At 62.6% G+C, this 17,988-nt stretch overlaps 1 protein-coding gene across 1 annotated transcript; it reads right to left on the bottom strand.

The window, feature by feature from the left end:
- Window positions 1-269: 269 nt before the first annotated feature.
- On the bottom strand, window positions 270-2,979 carry SPDEF (SAM pointed domain containing ETS transcription factor; the record flags this gene model as incomplete). The annotated part of the gene is made up of 5 exons (XM_082494531.1): window positions 270-448; window positions 556-696; window positions 1,163-1,210; window positions 1,302-1,499; window positions 2,532-2,979. 5 exons carry the CDS (start codon window positions 2,977-2,979, stop codon window positions 270-272), a joined length of 1,014 nt encoding a protein of 337 aa, XP_082350657.1.
- Between the last annotated feature and the right edge of the window lie 15,009 nt (window positions 2,980-17,988).

The raw sequence follows: 17,988 nt of genomic DNA, 5'->3' as shown, positions 1-17,988 counted from the left end.
CTGGCCCCAAAGTCCATGTCCACCCTTCCCTGGGAGCGCTCGCAGGAGGTGAGGGTGGTGGGGACTCAGCCCTCCCCTCCGAGGCTGGGGGAGGGGGGAAAGGGGGTCCCACGGTCCGTTGCCAGCAGGTCCTGGGGGGATTGAGCCTCTCGGCACCCCAGCCGTGGTCCTTAGTGCTGGAAGATGGTTTCTGTGGCTGGGAGGCAGAGGGAGGCGGCAGCGAAGGTCCCCTGTCCCTCCCGGGGCTCAGCCTGTCCCTCCACCACCGCTCAGACCGGGTGGACGAACTGATAGACGAGGCGCTGGGAGATGTCGGGTTTCCGGATGATGCCTTTCTTGTAATACTGCCGGATGGAGCGGCTCAGCTTGTCGTAGTTCATGGCCGGGCGGTTCTTCCGGATGCCCCACAGACGCGCCACTTGCGCCGAGTCCTCGATCTTGAAGATGCCTGGGAGGGGAGCGGGGCATGGGGGGGTTACAGCCTCACGGACCCCCCCAAGGCCTGCCAGCGCCCACCCCGGGGCTACCGGAGCACCCATGCACCCACCCACCCACCTTTCTCCTTGTTGAGCCAGCGGATGAAGCGGCCGTAGTTGTGGGGTTTCAGCAGCAGCTCTTTGAGGAACTGCCAGAGGTGGATGGGTTGGCCGGCGCAGGATGAGTCCACCTCGCTGTCCGCCCAGCTGGCATCACCTCCTGCCGCGGGAAGGGATGGGGATGGGTGAGATGGGGGTGGAAAGAGGCCTCACTGCTTTGCACCGCCCTGGGGACCCACATGAGTCCTCATCTGGGAAATCCCGTCTCCATGCCTGTGGGTCTCCGGAGACTCAGTCCAGGCACCGGGTCTGGAAGTACCGCTTTCTCCTCCCCACCTTGGAACAGGGGAAACGGCTTAGTCCTGCCCTCGCATCACCCCGCAGGGGTGCACAGGGTGAGGGATGGGGCCAGTGAGGGTCTCGTGACCATTTCCCCTTCGTCTGCACCTTGCAGAGAGCACAGGGGGTGCTCCGGGGCAGAGGGAGTGCAGCCACATGGGTGCTGCTGCAGCGGCTGCTCCAACACACCAGATAATTGCAATTAAGCAGGGAGCAACCTCTCAGATACCCTGGACCTGTCTGAGGCAGAAGCGAGGCCAGTGGAGATGAGCCCATGCAGAACTCACCGCAGTATCTGACATCTCCTGGGGCAGCTTTTTCCTTCATCCAGGCGGCTGGAAGGGAGGAGCGGGTGGTCAGAGGGGCATCTCCCACTGCACAGCATCGCCCACCCTCCTCAGCACCCTCCCGGTCCCTGGCACCTACCGGACTTCCAGATGTCGAGGTGGGCATGCAGGATGTCACCGCAGGCGGGCGAGCGCTGGCAGAACTGCTCCTCGGACATGGCACACAAGTCCTTTCCCGACAGCTCCTGGAAGGACTTCCCGATCTGTGGCAGGCGGTACTGGTGCTCCGTCCACAGGATCCACTTCTGCACGTTGCCGGGGCTCCAGTCCGCAGGGTCTGGAGGCAGAGGGTGAGCCCGGCCATCGACAGCCCCGGCAAAGCCCGGGGAAACTCAGCTCACCCCACAGCAGCCCCGGGAACCCGTCCCCTCCTGCCCTGCTGCAGCATCACCCACCAGGGTGGGAGCACCCTGCTACCAGGCTGCCCTGGTCCCCGGGGACAAGACTGTCCCCTTGCCACCTCCTTTGCTTTGGGAAGCCTCATACAGCCTTTCGGAGCCCCGCTTGCTCCCTGAACCATCCCAGGCGACACCAAATGCTTCAAGGGAGTGGGTGGCAGAGCCTGCAGAAACCCAGGCGCATCCCGAGACTGCCTGCGCCGCGGCAGCGATGCCCCGTGGCAGCAATATCCCAGGGAATTCAGTCCTGGGCTCTCCTGCTCCCCTCGCACCCAACCCCATACCCAGCCCGGGTAACGCCACCCGGCTCCAGGCTGTCCCCAACCCCACACGCTCATCTGCTTGTTCCTAATGTCCAGGGGGAAAACGGGATGGGGAAAACGGGATGGGGAAAAGTCACACTGTTTGCTCCTTGCTACCGCACACCCTCCCCAAGAGGTCTGGAAGTCACCTCCATAGCGATGTGCTGGGAGGGGAAGGGATCCCCCAGCTCAGGGGAGGGGACGGGCTCAGCATCGCATCACTGTGTCCCTGCACCTCCCCGGCTCTGCGGCACCGGTTGGGTCATACCGGCACCCCACACCCAGCACAGGGCTCTGTGGCACCGTAAGGCTCTGCTAACCCCTGTCTCAGCCTGACTGGGAGCCAGCAGGGGCAGAGGGGTATCCTGCTGGTGTCCCTGGGCATGAGCAAACAGCGCTGCCCTGCAGCGATGCTGGGAGGGGGGGGGGGGGACAGGCAGCAGCCACACTCCCCCAAACCCCAGCTCCTGGTTGCAACCCCCCCCAAAATGCAGCACAGCTTTAGTCCCTGCACCGGCGCATTCCTCCCTCGCTGCACCCCGCAGCGGGGCCCGATCCTGCCCACAGCCCCCCACCCCGGGGAGGGCTGGGTGGGACAGGGACACCCACCTGCGGCGATGTTGAGGAGCTTGCAGGCCGTCTCGATGTCCTTCAGCACTTCGCCCACCACCATGCTCTGCACCTGCTCCAGCGAGTGCTCCTCCAAGTGCAGGCTGGCCTGCAGGTCCCCCTCGGTCCCCAGCCCCAAGCCCTGGCTGTCGATGATGGGACATTGCTCCGGCTCCTTCTGCGCCTCCCCTCGCCCCCCCTGGGCACCGCTTTGGGATGGTTCCCCCATGCCCTTGGTGGCCCAAGTGATGTCCTCCGAGTAGAGCATGTCGAAGTAGTGCAGGCAGAAAGCAGGCAGGGGCTGCTCAGGGGTGGCGGGGGGGCTGGGGCTATCGGGGCAGCCCCAGCTCCGGGTGTCGGGGTCCCCCAGCGGGGGCAGCAGCGCAGGGTCCGGCCGAGCGAGGCGGCTGTGGGGCAGAGCGGTCAGCCCGGGGCTGGTGCTGCCCATCCCTCCGCTCAGCGCCGGCTCCAAACCTGCCGGGAGAGGAGGAGAAGAGAAGAGGAGAGGTTCACCCCAGCACCGATTCGTGCCTTCCCGCCCAGCGGCCAGGCACAAAGGGAGGAACTAAGCCTGTTAGAGGGGGGAAAAAACCTCCAAAGAGACCCACGGTGCCCCGCGAGCCCCCGGATGAATGCAGGCTCGGGGTCAGCCATGGGGCTGGGGGGGGGGCTGTCCTGATTTTGGGAGGACCAGACGCAGCAGCCAGCGGGGAGAAGGAGCTTGGGGGGCAAGCAGGTCCCGACCACCGCAGACTTTTAGGGTCTTCCTCTGAATTGCACATGGGGTTGGCAGCAGCTCTGTCCCAGCTGGGGCTGGATGCCCTCGCAGGAGGCAGCAGGGCACGCTGGAGGGGCTCCAGGGCCCCTGTGGAGGGTGGCCCATGGGCATCAAGGGCTGCGGGATGCCTGAACCCTACAGGCACGTTTCTGTGCATGGGGAACATCAACCTGGTGCTTTCACCTGAGGATGCCCCAGCGGTGATGGTGACAGCAACCAAATCCAGTTCTCCTGGGCCAGGGACCGAGAGCACCCAGTGCTCACCCGCTGCTGCCAACCTCCAGACGAGAATTTTCCTTTTACTCTCCCGCAAGAAAAAAACTACCCAAAAATCAGCCCGTCCCCATCTGTCTCTGGTACGTGGGGAGTCCTGGAGGCCGTGGAGAAGAGGATGAGCCTGCTGAATTTCCATGGCAACACCAGGGAACGGCTCCATCCGTGGAGAAACCTTCCCGAGAGCGATGTGAGGCTTTGGGAACAGAAAGCCCCGGCCAGGGGAGAGGCTGGCGATGGGCACGGCCATGGCTCTGCCGAGCTCCTTGCCTGCCTCCGGTATTGCTTTTTACAAGAAGAAAAAACAAAAAAAAAAAGCAAACACCCCAAATCGGTGATTTAAAAGCAGCTTTTGCAACAGAGCCTGCAACTAAAAAGGAGTGTGCAAAGGCTGAACCAACCCCAAACCTCCCCTAAGGAGACCAGGCAGCCCCCGTAGGGGAATGGGGGACAGTGGCCAGGGAAAGGGGGTCCCTGTTTGCTCCAAATCCCAGCCGGGGAGGACCGGGCCGGGGGGAGGGGAAGGGGTTAAAAGACTAAAAAAGGAAAATACACCATCGGGTCCCTCGAGCGCGGGGAGCCAAGCAGCCGGCTGGTTGGCGTAGGAGGGACGATAGCGACCGAGCGCCCGGGACGGCGCGTCACCGTCCCCGCAGCCCTGCCGTACCAAACGCTGCTCAGCTCCGTGCTGCTGGGCCTGGCTGTTCTCCTGAGGCGTTAATTAAACGTCGTTAATAACCACGTGCTGTGGCCCAGTTAACCACAGCGAGGCCGGTGGGGATGAATTTAACGCGCTCGCTGAGGATTTTAATGCCCCCAGAAGTATGGGTTTTGAAGCTCTGCATCACCTGCGCCAGGAGGAAGCTCTGCCCATCGCTCCTCCCCTGGCAAAGCCCAAAAAACCTTGGAAAAACACATGGAGGAACCGTGGCCGCCCAAACAGCACCCGCACCAACCTGACCCCACGGGGACCAGCGAGGGGCTGTGGGTTCGGGAGCTGGAGCCCACATCCCCGAGGGGTTTTGGTGGCACCGAAGTGAGGATGAGGAGGGAGAAGGGGTGCCCGCGCTGCCGAGCCGCCCCCACTACCCAAACAGTTTCCCTGAGAGATGGCGGCAGCTTCCAAACCTCTCCTAGATTCGCTCTGGATTAAAAGAAGAGCTTTAGGAGATCAGCCCTAAATCCAGCCTCACGCTGCTCCCGGCACAAAAGGGAAGCGGTAACAGCTTGCACGGCTCCAGCTCGCTGCACAGTGCTGGTCGCGGCGCCTTTCTGGGGAGGGGACGGGGGTCTCGCCCCCAGAGCCTGTGGGATGCTCTGGGGTCGTGGTGCATCTTCCACCCATCCCACCTCTGCCGGGCTTCGCTCCCACGGCCATAAACCGGACAGATGGAGGAGCAGCGCTGCGGAGCCATCCCTGGGCACGCAGTGGGATGGACGGTCCCATCCCCATCCTCATCCCGTCCCCCTCCTGCTGGTTGTGACCACGAGGACCCGATCCCTTGGGCGAGTGGCCCCAAAAGGCTGAGCAATCGTCTGCCAAACGGTGCTGTACTCTCAGGGCGGGGGCCTTTGTTTGACTTTCTCCCGCTCTGGCACGCAGGCGGCCGGGCTGGGTGGGGACCTGTTTGCTCTAAGAAGCCAAATTGGGCAGCTGTTTCCCTCTCCTCTGCGTTTTTCACTTTTCCCTGGAAAAGGAGAGCTGGAGGGGCAGCCCCAGGCTCACCAAGATGCTCACGGGGAGCACTGACCCGCACAGCACCCCAAAAAAACTCGTATTCCCTGCCCAGGCTACATGGGGCTGCGCCGGTAATTGCATCAGCCCTGGCAAACGCTCCCTGGCTTGTGCGCGCTGCCGGCGGTGAGCACGGCCCCGGTCCCATGGGCTTCGCACCAGAGCTCACCTGTGGCAAAGCCACACCAACAGAGCGCCGCGCTCATCCCGCCGCCCCAGCCAGGAGGGGAAGCGATCGGGGAATTGGCTCTTACAGCCCTTTAAGCAGCTGACACCAAGGTCTAAAAGCCCCCCAGCCCCCCGAGGTTTTGGCTCCATGGGCGCACAGAGGCCAAGATCAGAGAGTCATAGAGCGGTTTGGGTGGGAAAGGACCTTGAAGATCACCTAGTTCCACCCTCCTGCCCTGGGCAGGGACATCTCCCACCAGACTGGTGCGGTGCCGAGGGCTCAGCAGTCCCTGGGGAGGCTCTGAGTGAGAGCGGTGCCATCCCTGGGGCGCTGCCTGCAGGACAGCCAGCTCTGCCCCGGCACCCTCGTCCATCCCTCCCCATGCACCAGTGCTGCCTGCAATCCCATCACGGGCAGGCAGGGCAGACCCCAAACTGGGATGGAGCCACTGGTTCCCCCCCGTGTTCCTCTATACCCACAACAAAGCACAGCCAGGAGGTACCTGCCAGCCCCGAGCCCCAAAACGATGAGTGCATCACTCCTCCATAGTACCTACAGATAGGGAGGGGATGCCCCGACCAGCTGGGATGGGGGTGAGGTGCCCCTGCTCCCCGCTCTCGCCGGCACCGCAGGGATGCTGCGGCAAAGGGCCGAGCTGCCGGTGCGAGGGCTCGTTCCCCGGCGGCAGCACGAGGAGGAAACGGCAGCGGCAGCTGCCGAAGGGCACCACAACAGCCCGACCCCGAACGGCTCCAACAGCGGCTGAGAAAAAAACGAACCCAGACATTCCCTTCGAGCAGAAAGCCCGGAGCAGCGGGGCTGGGACAGGGCTGCCGTGGCATGGGGCCAGCGGTGAGCCCACGGGGTTTGGGTGGTGCCGGGTCACAGCTCAGCGCCGTGGGGTTGCAGTGACTCAGCCCCATCCGCAGCCCGGGGGAGCAGCAGATGCCATGGCCCAAGGGGATGAGGATGGGGACGAGGACCTCCTGGATCACCCCGAGCTCTGCTGGCAAATGCAACCCACCATCGGCTCAGGGCGGCAACACCAGCACCGGTGATGGGGGAGAGCTGGGATCAGCCCTTGGGAGCAAGAAAAAAAAAAAAAAAGTGAGAAATCCACCCAACCACCACCCTCAAACAATGGGTCCGTTAATTAAAATTAAATCTGCGGTTAAACAGGTTGTGCCGGAGCACGGCTTGGGAAGCTCCGTGGGACCGGCGGAGGTTGGCCCGCTGTGGGAGGAGGTGCTGCCCGCGGCACCCGGGATGTCTCCCAAATCCCCAGGCGCTTCCGAAAGCCCTTCCTGGGCAGGCGGGGTGGTGGGCCAGGCTCCAGTGTCACCTCCAGCTGCCAGGCTGGGGATGGGGACAGGGACGGGGACATGCTGTGCTGTGCAGGGAGGAACCGGGGACGTGCAGGATGCAGAGCTGTCCCAGACTGCCCGGAGCAGCCCCGCGGACAGTGGGATTTGTCTTTAACCGATCCTTTCGGCTTCACCTGCCCCGTGTGGCTCAGCACAGCAAACTGGGACCCCAAGGGTGGGAGAGGATGGCGACCCCACAGACCCAGCAATCCTCTCTGCCCAAAAGCCTATCTGGGGCTGGGATTTGGGTGTTTTTTCCCTGTTTTCTGGTCTGACTCAGCACCAACCACCTCGGTCCCCCAGGAGGGGCCATCCCACACCACGATGCATACCCCGAGGCTGACCGCACCGGGAGAAGCGATGGAGCCGGAAGGCTGATGGCCAGGAGGAGACATGAACCATCTTATGGGACCCAAATTAAGCAGGTGAAGGGACCCTGAGGTCCCTGCACGAGCCGGGGCTGCAGCAGACAGCCGGATGCTGACAATTTGGGGTCCTGCCAGCACGTCCCACCCATGCCGCCAGCCTCACCGTGCCACGTCCCTCCCGGCTGCCAAACCCTGCCCGCCTCTGCCACGCACCCCTTTATCTCTGGGTGGAGGGAGGAGGGATTGGCCAAATTCTCCCCGCAGACGGGGCAGGGGCTTGGGGCAGCACTCGGGGGGGGGCTGGGGACATGACAGCCTGGGGGTCTGCCTCTGGTACCTGCGTGGTGACGGGATCGGGGCCAGGGCAAGCCCAGGGCTCCTGTTGGATGTATGCACCAGAGGGATGCAGCCCATCCCAGGGGTCCTGGACCCCCATCTCCCGCCCACCCCAGCCTTTTCCAGCACCACTGAGGCCCCCCCAGCTCCTCCTGCCGTTACCTGCATGGGTGCTGGCACAGGGACCAAGCGTCCCCACGGGTCCCCACGCCCCAGGTCAGGCTGCCCTCTCCATCAGCGCAGGGAGGCAAACAGCAGCGGGGAGGGGACGGGGGGGACAGGCACAACCGCGTGGCCTGAGCACAGCCCCGGTGCTCGGTGTCCCCCAGGTGAGCAGCAGAGCTTGGTGTTCCCCATGCAGGGCCAGGGAGCCCCTATTTATAGCAGCACCTTCCTCCCCCGTGAGCTCCCTGCCCATGAGAAAGCCCGTATTGTGGGGGATTTGGCAGCTGAGCGGCGTTTGTGTTTCACTAACCGAGCAGAACCATAAAAAAATCAAACCTAGAGCCAACGTGCCTTTAGCACTGACAAAAAAAAAAAACAAAAAACACAACCCCAACCACCTGACAGAAAAGCAGAGCAGCGCTGAGAGGGTGCAGGTTTGGTAAAGGGGTTCAAAGTGCTTTAGAGAGACACCGCTGAGCTGGCGGCTCCTCGCCGGACACTCTGGGTCACACAGTGCCCCAAAGCACATCGTCCTCTGCCTCCCACCAGGCACAGGGGCTTGCGGGACCCTCCCCAGTGTCCCTGCGGGTACCGGGTGGCCTCGGGAGGAGACAGCCCCAGGAGCCCTGGCTCCCGTCCCCCCTTCCTCACCTGAGCAGGAGGGGGTTGCGAGGACACGAAGTTGGCAAATCCCATTATATTTCAGGTGACACCATCCCAAGAAGTGCCAAGAACCTCGTGCTGGGGGAACAACCTGTCCCTGTTTAACCTTAACGGCACCTGGAGGTGCGAGGTGCTGTGGGATGGGATGCTCCCAGGGGCCGGCACCGTGTTTGCCCCGAATCGGTGCCGAAAGGGCAGTAGGAACCCTGGGAAGGAGGGAAGGGGGGTGTTGGGGGAGCATCAGGCAGCCGGGGAGGGTCATGGCAGCAGCATGGAGCTTACCTCGAGGGTGCGCGGGCGGCTCAGAAGCCACATGGGTCCTGGCGTGGGGTGGGAAGAGTTGTCCCCGCGTTGCTCGGCACGGCGGCCGGGGCGGGCATGGCCCGAAGCGAGGTGCCCCGGCACCGGTCGGGAGGGTGGCCAGCAGCACCCTGCCCGGCTCAACGCCGGCCCCGCGGCGGCAGGGCGGCCGGGCTGAGCCGCATCGGCTCTCGGCGGGCACCAGCGGGACGGGGATGGGGACAGGGATGAGGACGGGGCACCCCCAGCGGCTCCGAGGGTGGCAGAGGGATGAAGCCAGGCGGCGGCCGTGCAGAGGTACGTGAGAGTAAAGCCGGCAGCCAAGCCGAGTGCAAGGTGCTCACCGAATACCGCCTTTGCCCATTATATCTAATTCCTTCCTTATTTACCTGAACAAACAAGCCGGGTGCTTACCTCAGCTGGAGGTGTTTGAATAGCCCAAGTCGGGGTTAACCCTTGACGGGTGTGTCGAGGCACCGGGCTCAGACCCAAATGGGTCCTGGGAAGGGAGTGGGGCAAATCCGGGCACCGTTAACCCCTTCCCGCCCTCATCTGAGACACCCACCCGTGAGATGGGAATGCCGCAGTGGGGGGAGAGCGAAGGCTCCTCCTTGTGTCTGCAGCACAGAGACCTGTTGGGCACATGAGTGTCCCTGGCTGGACACTGCAGCACAACATCACCCTCGCAGCACGGGCTGGACTGTTTTGGGGCCAGGAGCATCCCCGATGGATACTTAGGAGCATCCCCAACTGAGACCCCAGGAGCATCCCCCTACACAAGTGCTGCAGCCACATGGGGCTTGTGATGGAGACTGCAAGAGGAAGGATGCGCAGAGCTCAGCGGGGACAAGAAGGAGCCCCTCACACCAACAAAACCATCCCTCACACCAGGGATACGGCACCGTCTCCTCCCCGGGGTCTGTGTTGCTGTTGCCTGTGGGCAGGACGGGGCGCCGGGGGCACAGCAGGAACGTGCAGTGCTCCGGGCCTGGGTTGTCCCCACCGGCATAAGCAGGAAAAAGCTGTTTTGACCGAGACAGACACTGAGTTGGTATTTATTGTCTTTTTTTTTCAACACGGGAAGAACTCAGGGCAGTTCAGGCGGTTCTCCTGCGCACGTAGCCCTGCTGAAATGAAACGCCCCCATGCCCTAAAAACCCACGTCAGACAAAACCCCGGCCATGAACACCCACAGTGCAACCCAGGTCGGACCAACATCCCGGCGTCCTGGCAGCCAAGTGGCCGTTGTGCCTGGGCTTTGCATCCCCAGCCCATGGAAAGTGCCATGGCGGAGCCAGCATCCCTCGGCTGCCCCGACCCCCGGGGCCGGTGCGCGACGGCTGCGCGGCACAGCCGATAAGCCGTCCATCGGAACTGTTTGCCGGGAGGAAAATAAAACCCCATAGGAAGGCAACCCCTGCGTTACGGCTTCCCCGGCCCGCCCGGCGCATTGGCAAAGAGCTTTGCAACGCTATCGGCAGCACCAGGAGTTTCTGCCTCCCTTTTGAAAAGCCTCAATGTTATCTTATCAGTAGGGAAAACGTTCCCCCTGGATTAGGGCTCCTGCCACCCAAGGGGAGCTTTTCCCCCCTGTTTTGATAAATACAGCCAGGCCTGTAAGACGTGGCGGTGGGTTAGGGGAGACGTGGGCTGGGGAAGACAAGGGGGGAGAGCAGCTGTGGCGGGGAAGCCCCCAGCCCCTGGCCAGGCTTTGCCGGGGGGTGGGCACACGGGATGGGGATGTGGCACAGCCAGGATGGGGGTCCTGGCCACCCAGTGCCGCCACCTTGCAGCAGCCACAGCACAGCCCCCCGCAATGCTCAGAGCATCCCCTCTCTGCGTGGAGCAAGGCAGTACGTGCAGGACCCAACACTGCTGCCCCACGGCAGCACGCTTAATCCAGCATCCCTCAGAGCCCGGTGCAGAGCTCCAGAGAGCTTCAGCAGGACGGGCTGCCAGGGCACAGCCCCCCCCAGCTCACCCATGATACCGAGTCCCAGCCAGAGCCCCTCAGGAAGCCGGGGGCAACGCGCACTGTGCTGGGGCTCTACCCAGCTCAGGGGCTGGTGCACAGCACCCAAACCCAATCCTGCATCCCACCGCAGCATCCCCATGCGGGAACCAGGGGCAGGAGCATCCCAGCACAGCCCCAGCGCTGAGGCCGTAGCTCTCCACACACAGATGTCATAGAATCATAGAATGGTTTGGGTTGGAAGGGACCTTAAAGATCAGCTCATTCCACCCCCCTGCCCCGGGCAGGGACACCTCCCACCAGCCCAGGTTGCTCCCAGCCCCGTCCAACCCGGCCTTGAACACCTCCAGGGATGGGGCAGCCACAGCTTCTCGGGGCACCCTGCGCCGGGGGCTCACCGCCCCCACAGGGAAGAAGTTCTTCCTCATATCTCATTTCAATCTCCCCTATTCCAGTTTAAAACCATTCCCCCTCATCCCATGGCTCCCCTCCCTGATCCAGAGTCCCTCCCCAGCTCTCCTGGAGCCCCTTTAGGCACTGGAAGGGACTCTGAGGTCTCCCCAGAGCCTTCTCTTCTCCAGGCTGACCCCCCCCACCTCTCCCAGCCCGTCCTCCCAGCAGAGGGGCTCCAGCCCTCCCAGCATCTCCGGGGCCTCCTCTGGCCCCGCTCCAACAGGTCCATGTCTTTCCTATCTTCTCATAGCATGGAAACGCGGGTGTCTCGACTGTGGAAACTTAAGATACAGAGTAAAGCCATGTACAACCTCTACACCCGTGCACACACAAGCCCCGCTGGGAATCGCTGTGGCCATCCCGCACCTTCCTGCGGCAGCACCGTGCTGCTGCCCTGCGGTCGGGCTGCCGGCTGGGGGGAAGTTTGCTGAGCCGGTTACCGTTTGCACGGGTTGCGCGAGCTGGATTTGCGCCTCCTCGCTCTGACATGACCCGCAGGTCTCCCCCATTTATTGGGTTTAATTACTACTTGTTACCAGAGCAAACATCAAAACAGTGCACCTGACGGAGCCAGGAGTGAAACGATGGAGAGTGTGAGCGGGGACACCGGGCGAGAGCAGGGTGTCACCAGGCAGAGGGGACGCGCTGGCAGTGCCCGGTGCCCGCTCCCTGCTCTGGAGCATCCCAGACATGGGTCATCCCGCTCTGTCTGGGAACCTGTCGCCCGACTCACATCTGAGTCTGGAAAAGCTTTCCCTGCTCCTCTTATCGGTAGCACTGGAGATGTCGATAAGCAAAAGAGATTAAAGGGAAAAACATTTGCTTTGCTGTGCTGGGGGGGAGCTGGCCGGTGGGGCAGCACCAGGCGGAGCTGGGAAAACAGGCAAAAGGCCTCAAAGTGAGATCTCCGCTTTCCTCCCCGAAGCAGGTTTGGTGGCTGCAGCCGCCCGGTGTCACCGACCCTGCCACGCTCTCGCCGCCGCCTTTCGCAATCGGTGTTCGGCACAGCTCTGCTTGCATATGCAAACCAGGAAAAGAAGAGGTTGCAACACCTGAGAAACAACAAAAGAGGGGAAATAAAGTCTGGCTTTTCTGCCCCATGTGCGCAGTTTTCAATGCTTTTTTCCTTGTCCTCCCCGTCAACCCATCGGCTCCGATTCCGGTGCCTTTTGCCACAGCTGAAACTTCAACCATTGGGAACACGGCCGGAGGGGAGGGATGGAGAAACTACTCATGAATCAGCTTGGAAGAATCTCTCTGCCCACTTGCCTGCAGCTAATCTCTGGCTCCATCACAAGAATAATAGATAAGCAGCCATATAATATATAATAAAACTATTGAAGGCACTTGATGTCACTGCAAAAACCACAGAGGCCATTTAGCCTGATTTGTCCTCCAGCTGAGCGGCGTTTCCTGGTCCCCTGCAGCAGCGAGGTTTCCTCTGCTTCGGCTCCCGCACGGAGTTTGGGGACAGCAGTGGTCCCCGTGCAAAGCAAACCCATAAACTTGGGTCCCTCCAAGAGGCCTCATCCTGCATCCCGTGCCTCCGGGCGGTGCTCAGAGAGGAGATGAATCCCCGCTCCCAGGCTGCGGGATGGGCACTCTCCGGCTTTTCTGCAACCCACGGAGACTGGAAATGGTTGAAATGCCTTTAAGGCATCCGCCGGCTCAGTCCTGCTCCACAGCTGTGAACCCACATCTGCAGCACTCAGCACCTCGGCCCACACCAGCCCCAGATGTGGCGGGTATTTTTGTCCCAGGGCGCACAGCACAGCTCCACGCCGGCAGCATGACGAGGAGGGGTGGTCCCAGGCTGCCACCGAACTGAGCATCCTTTGGGCTTCCACCTCCCCAGCACCATCGCCCCCGCTCTGGTACCCACAGGGGCTCTGGCAGGGGGATGCTCCCAGTGCTGGGCTGAGACCAAGGCAGAAACCAGCCCTCAAATTAACCAGTAACCATCGGGAACGCACCAGGATGTAGGGAATCCCCGTTAAGGGCGAGGGACAGCCCGGCATCCCAGGGCTCAGGCCACCGGTGCAGGAGGAAGGTCCCGGCGGGAAGCGGCGGCTGCTCACTCCCCTCCTGCCACCCGTAATCTTAATTGCTCTTCGCTGGCTGTTTGCTAAGAGCAATTCATTTCCTCCCGGCCTGCACCGAGAGGGTTTATCGCTCTCACTCCTGTGTTATTTCAAGCTAACACACGTATGGAAGGTCAAGAGCCTGGAGTTCTCCCTCTGATCCTCGAAAGAGTTTCAATGGCAGGAGCTGAGCAGGGAGGAGCGAGCAGAGGGCCCGGGAGGCAGCGGGTCTCAGACACGTCTCACCCACTGTCTGCCAGAGCCTCTTGCCCCAAAGGGGGCAGCGGGCTTAGCAGAAGGTGGGAATACCCACCACATTTTCCATCCTGGCTCCCGTCTGCTTTGCGGTCCCGACGCAGTGCCCACCCTCAGAGAGGTCCCCCGGCTTCTGCGCAGCTCACCGGTCAAACTGCGTGCCCTGCTCTCCGGGAAGATGCTCCGGGCAGGCTGGTTTTTGCAGACGAGCTTTGGAGATGCTCTGGCAAGAGGCGGTGTTGGTGCAGAGCAGCATCCTCTGGTCACGGTTCCTGCAGCTGGAATGTCCGCACGGCGTCCTCGTGCCACCAAACCAGACAGAGCAAACAACGAGAAGCGTGACATTGGCATCCAGCTGAGCTGCTGCATGCACTCCCCTGGGATCCCCCCGAAACCCCCTGCAGGGGGGTACAAATTGCTGCCACCATGGGGAGAGGGGACCGGCTCATACACCCACCGGGACCGGGTGCTCCCGCTGCCCCGCTGCAAAGCGTGGCCGAGCAAACCCCTCTGCGTTCGGGACCAAACCAGGGATCGGCCAAACTACCCTCAGAGGGGACAAGGGCTTTCCAGCAGAGCTGCAACCCCAAAGTTACCCAAAGGGCCAGAGGGTGCAGGAGACACAGCTCACGGGCGCGCACGGAGAAGCCGGCACGCTTTTTATTTGTGCGGTGACCCTGCGCAGATCTACCAGCGAGCATCTTGGGCGCTCTCAAACCACTACGGTTGCTCCAGAGCAGAAACCAAGCGAATCCCCTTCAATTCCTCCTCACCCCAGCCAAATACACCCATTTCCCGAGCAGCCCCGCGGCAAAGCAGGGCCGCTCCTCTTTATTACCTCCCCAGGCCACCGATTCCAGCTTCCCCATCTCCCAGATGCTGCCATAAACCCTATTTACGGGGGATACTGTGTATGCTCGAGGCAAACAGCCGCCGTTATTGCTGCTGGCATCCGCCCGCAGGGCCCACCCTGATAAAAGAGCCGGGGCTCCCGTCCGTGGCTGCTGCTCCGTCCCTTCCGCACGAGGCGGCTCCCGCTGTCCCGGCGCTGCTGTGGGGAGACCTGAGCAGAAGGAAAAAAAAAAGAAAAAAAAAAGAAAAAAAGCCACAGCAGGAGAGTTAATGGCACCAGGACGCAAACAGCATCACCCGCGTTTCAGGGCAGCCCTTGAGGGTGCAAAAGGGGTCTGATGGAGAACCCGGCTCCATCCAGGGGTGCAGGGATGGGGCACTGCACTGGTGGCACGGGAGGTCCCAGAGCCACCCCTTGGCTGAGCACGGAGATGTCGGTGCTCACTTGGCCCCGTGCAAAGGTTCCTTCACACGCCACAGCAGCAGGAGGTGCCGAGGTTTGGCTCTGGAGTGCCACAGCTCTGCTCCATCGGTCCCACCATGCCAGGGAGAGTGGTGGGGGAAAGACAAGCTGGTGGGGGACGAAGACGCAAGGGCGATGCTGGCATGACCCTGGCCTCCCAGCCCCGGTCCTGCCCCTGGACCACCAGCTCCTCACCCAAACACACCCCCTTGCCTGCAGCACCGCTCCCTGCTCCCCTCCCTCCCCGCACATCCCGTGGGGACAGTTGTCCCATGCCAGGCTGAGTCCTGCCAGGGCAAACCCCGGGTGACGCAGGCGGGGAGGTCGCAGGGTGCTCTCGGCCGGGCTGGGAGCAGCGGGATCCAGCGGCGTGTTTGCTGTTCCCTGCTCAAAGCCCTGCTCTTTTCTTCCTCTGGTGGCCTTAAACTCCTGCTTTTGTCTCTCAGGATTAAAAACCTGGAAATGGCTGCGGGTCACCCGGCGGTGCCAGGAAGAGAGGGCTGATGGTGGCATGGGTGCGCCCAGCTCGGCGGCGGGGTGAGCCCTGGCAGAGGGAGGATGAAGAAAGTTCATGGCCACCCCCTACACCGTCACCAGCGATTTGGGGTGCAGAAATAAGGGGGAAACCCACGTGCGAGGATGGCTCTGTGCTCCCCATACTCTGGGCTCCCCATTGCCACTGCATCAGCACGCAGACCCCAAATCCCAGCCAGGAGAAACACCCCCTAAATCACCCCCACAAGCACCGTAACCCCGTTTCCTCACCACGGGCCGTTTGTCCCACCGGCGCGGATGGGCGATGGGGCCAGCACCCCCCTCCTGCCCGTGCCGCGGGCTCGGGGCCGCTCGGTGCCGGCGGTTCCCAGGCACACACAGGCAGCCAGGTGAGACGGGGCAGGGCCCCGCGCCAGCAGACGGGATGTTGTCTTTTCACACAGCACCGGTGCGGGGCCGAGCGGCCGCGAAACCCTCGGCGGCTTTGTTTCCCACACTGGTTGCCATTAAGAAATGCAAATTCATTCTTCTCCTTCGTCCGCCGTTTTCTCCCCGCATGCAAAACGATCCTCGGGCAGAACGGCCCCACGGAGCGGCGGTCCCGGGGAGCGTGGGAGCTGCTGGGGCAGGGAAAAACCTCCCGGGTGGGAGCGGGCAGCACGAGCAGCTCCAATGGTCTCAAAGCCACGGAGGGCCAGGGCAGCACGCAATGCCCCGGAGAGCAGGAGAGGCTCTTGGCTGCGGTTTCCCTTTGGGTCCCGTGCTCTCCATCCCAGGAGAGTCCACAGAAGGCTTTGCCCCAGGGGGGAAATCCTGAAAAATAACCCTAAAATCCATAAGTCAACCCCAGAGCAAGAGCTGGCAGGATGGAGAAGGGAAGGGGCGGGGGGGGTAGCAGGGACCAGAGCCACCCCATTCCTGTCGCCCTTGGGATCGGAAAGCCCCAGCCCCACTGAGCCAGGTTTGCAGCTCCCAGGGCAGCAGAGTGGGGGGGGACTCCCCCGTGCCCCCCACGCGCAGAGGGCAGGGACCCCACGAGGGACGAGGCTGCTCCGTGCCCTGCAGCATCGCGTGGAGCCACGGCTCTGGGGCAAAGGCACCGCGGTCCCGGTCCCCCGGTATCCTGCGCACCGTGATGGGGAGAGGGCAAAGCTGGGGGGGGGGGGGGGTTGGAGGAAGGCTGAGGATGAAGACGGCGTGGAGCTGCTGCAGAGCGAGCTGTGACTCAGCGGTGAGTCACCCGGCTCCGAAGGAAACGTGTTGTTCCCGGTGAGCATCGCTGGGGTCAGGCACCCCCATACCAGCAACTCAGCAAGGAGCCAGCACCCGGGGGCTCGAGTAGGCAAAAAGGGGCACAGGACCCCAAAGGAGCTCCCGTGCTTGGGGACAGGGAGTCGCAGCAGTGTGTCTTGTCTTCACCCCCTCCCCAGGCACGGGGCTGGCCTCAAAGCTTGGAGGAATTTGCTTTTCCTCAGCAAACACAAACCCCTGGGGGAAATTCATGGGCATCCTCAGCCTCATCAGCCTCCCCGACACCGCGAGGAGCCCCGGTACGCAGAGCCTGGCGAGGGGAGAATGGAACTGTGACCGGTACTGGGAGATGGGCAGAGCTTGTGGCAGACCTGGGCCACCAGCCCACGCCAAAGCCCCGGAGACGGGCAGCATTCCTCGGTGGCATCCCTGGTTTCGCAGGATGGGATGTGAAAGCTGAAAGGGATTAATGCTCTGCAAGAGAGCAGGAGCCGGGCTCTAGCCCCGGTGCGGGACATGACCTGAAATGGCTCCGCTTTCCCCCGAAGGGCTGCCCCAGCCCCAAGCCCGGCTCTCCCCATCCCAGCGCTGGCTTGGAGCACCGGCAGAGCGAGGACGTCGTCGCTTCTCTCCTCAGTGGTGGATTTTGAGGGCAGCAAAATGTTTGTTCTGTCAACACGTGCCTAATCCCCAACCAAAAGCTGATGAAAAAAGCCATTGGCGGGGAAGGATGGGAATAAGCTGCCCTTTGAAACAAAGCCTTGACAGTGACAGCCACAGCCCCGAAGGGGGGAACGGCGTCTCCGGGGCACGCGGTGCTGGTGCAGCTGGGGACACTGGGGGAACGGGTTCCCCCCACCAGCACCCCGGTCCCTGCAGGCACCCCGCAGCCCCAGCACCCTGCAATGGGGCTGGGAAGGGGGAACAGCTCTCTGGCTCCAGCCTGGCCCTGCCTCAAACCATTGCACCTTCTCAAAGACGAGCAGGACCCCGAGCACCACGTAGGAGCTGCAAGAAACACATCCTTGCTCCGAAGTGACTGCCTGGCACGAGCAGCAAATCAAGGCACCTCTCTTTGAGCAAACCAAAGCCAGCGGGGTTGCGTGCATCCACGCAGCAAACCTCCCCTCCGCACAGCCTGGGACACCCCTGTCCCATGTCCCTGCTGAGCCAGCACTCAGCTGTGACACCGTGAGCCACCACGAACGGGCTCACCCGAGGCTCAGCATTTTCAGATGACCTGTAAAACCTTTTTCCCAGTGGGATGAAACAAAGCTTTGTGATGGCGAGGCTCATTCCCAGGTTGGCTGGGGCTGCAGGCTGAGCAGACGGCGCTTCCTCTCTCTGCCTGCCCCAGGGCAGCCCCTCCAGCCCAGCCTGGCCACTCACCATGGCCAGCACTGGCCACGAGATCCAGCTTCTGCAGGGACCCACTCTGGGCGTTTGACGGCATCAGCCCTGCACCCTTCACCCGCAAAAAAAAA

Source organism: Vanellus vanellus (genome assembly GCF_965231255.1).
Source record: "Vanellus vanellus genome assembly, chromosome: 23".
In the NCBI taxonomy this organism is placed as follows: Eukaryota; Metazoa; Chordata; class Aves; order Charadriiformes; family Charadriidae; genus Vanellus; species Vanellus vanellus.
The sequence above is the reverse complement of the archived record's forward strand: the minus strand, read 5'-3'. Positions and strand labels throughout refer to the sequence as shown.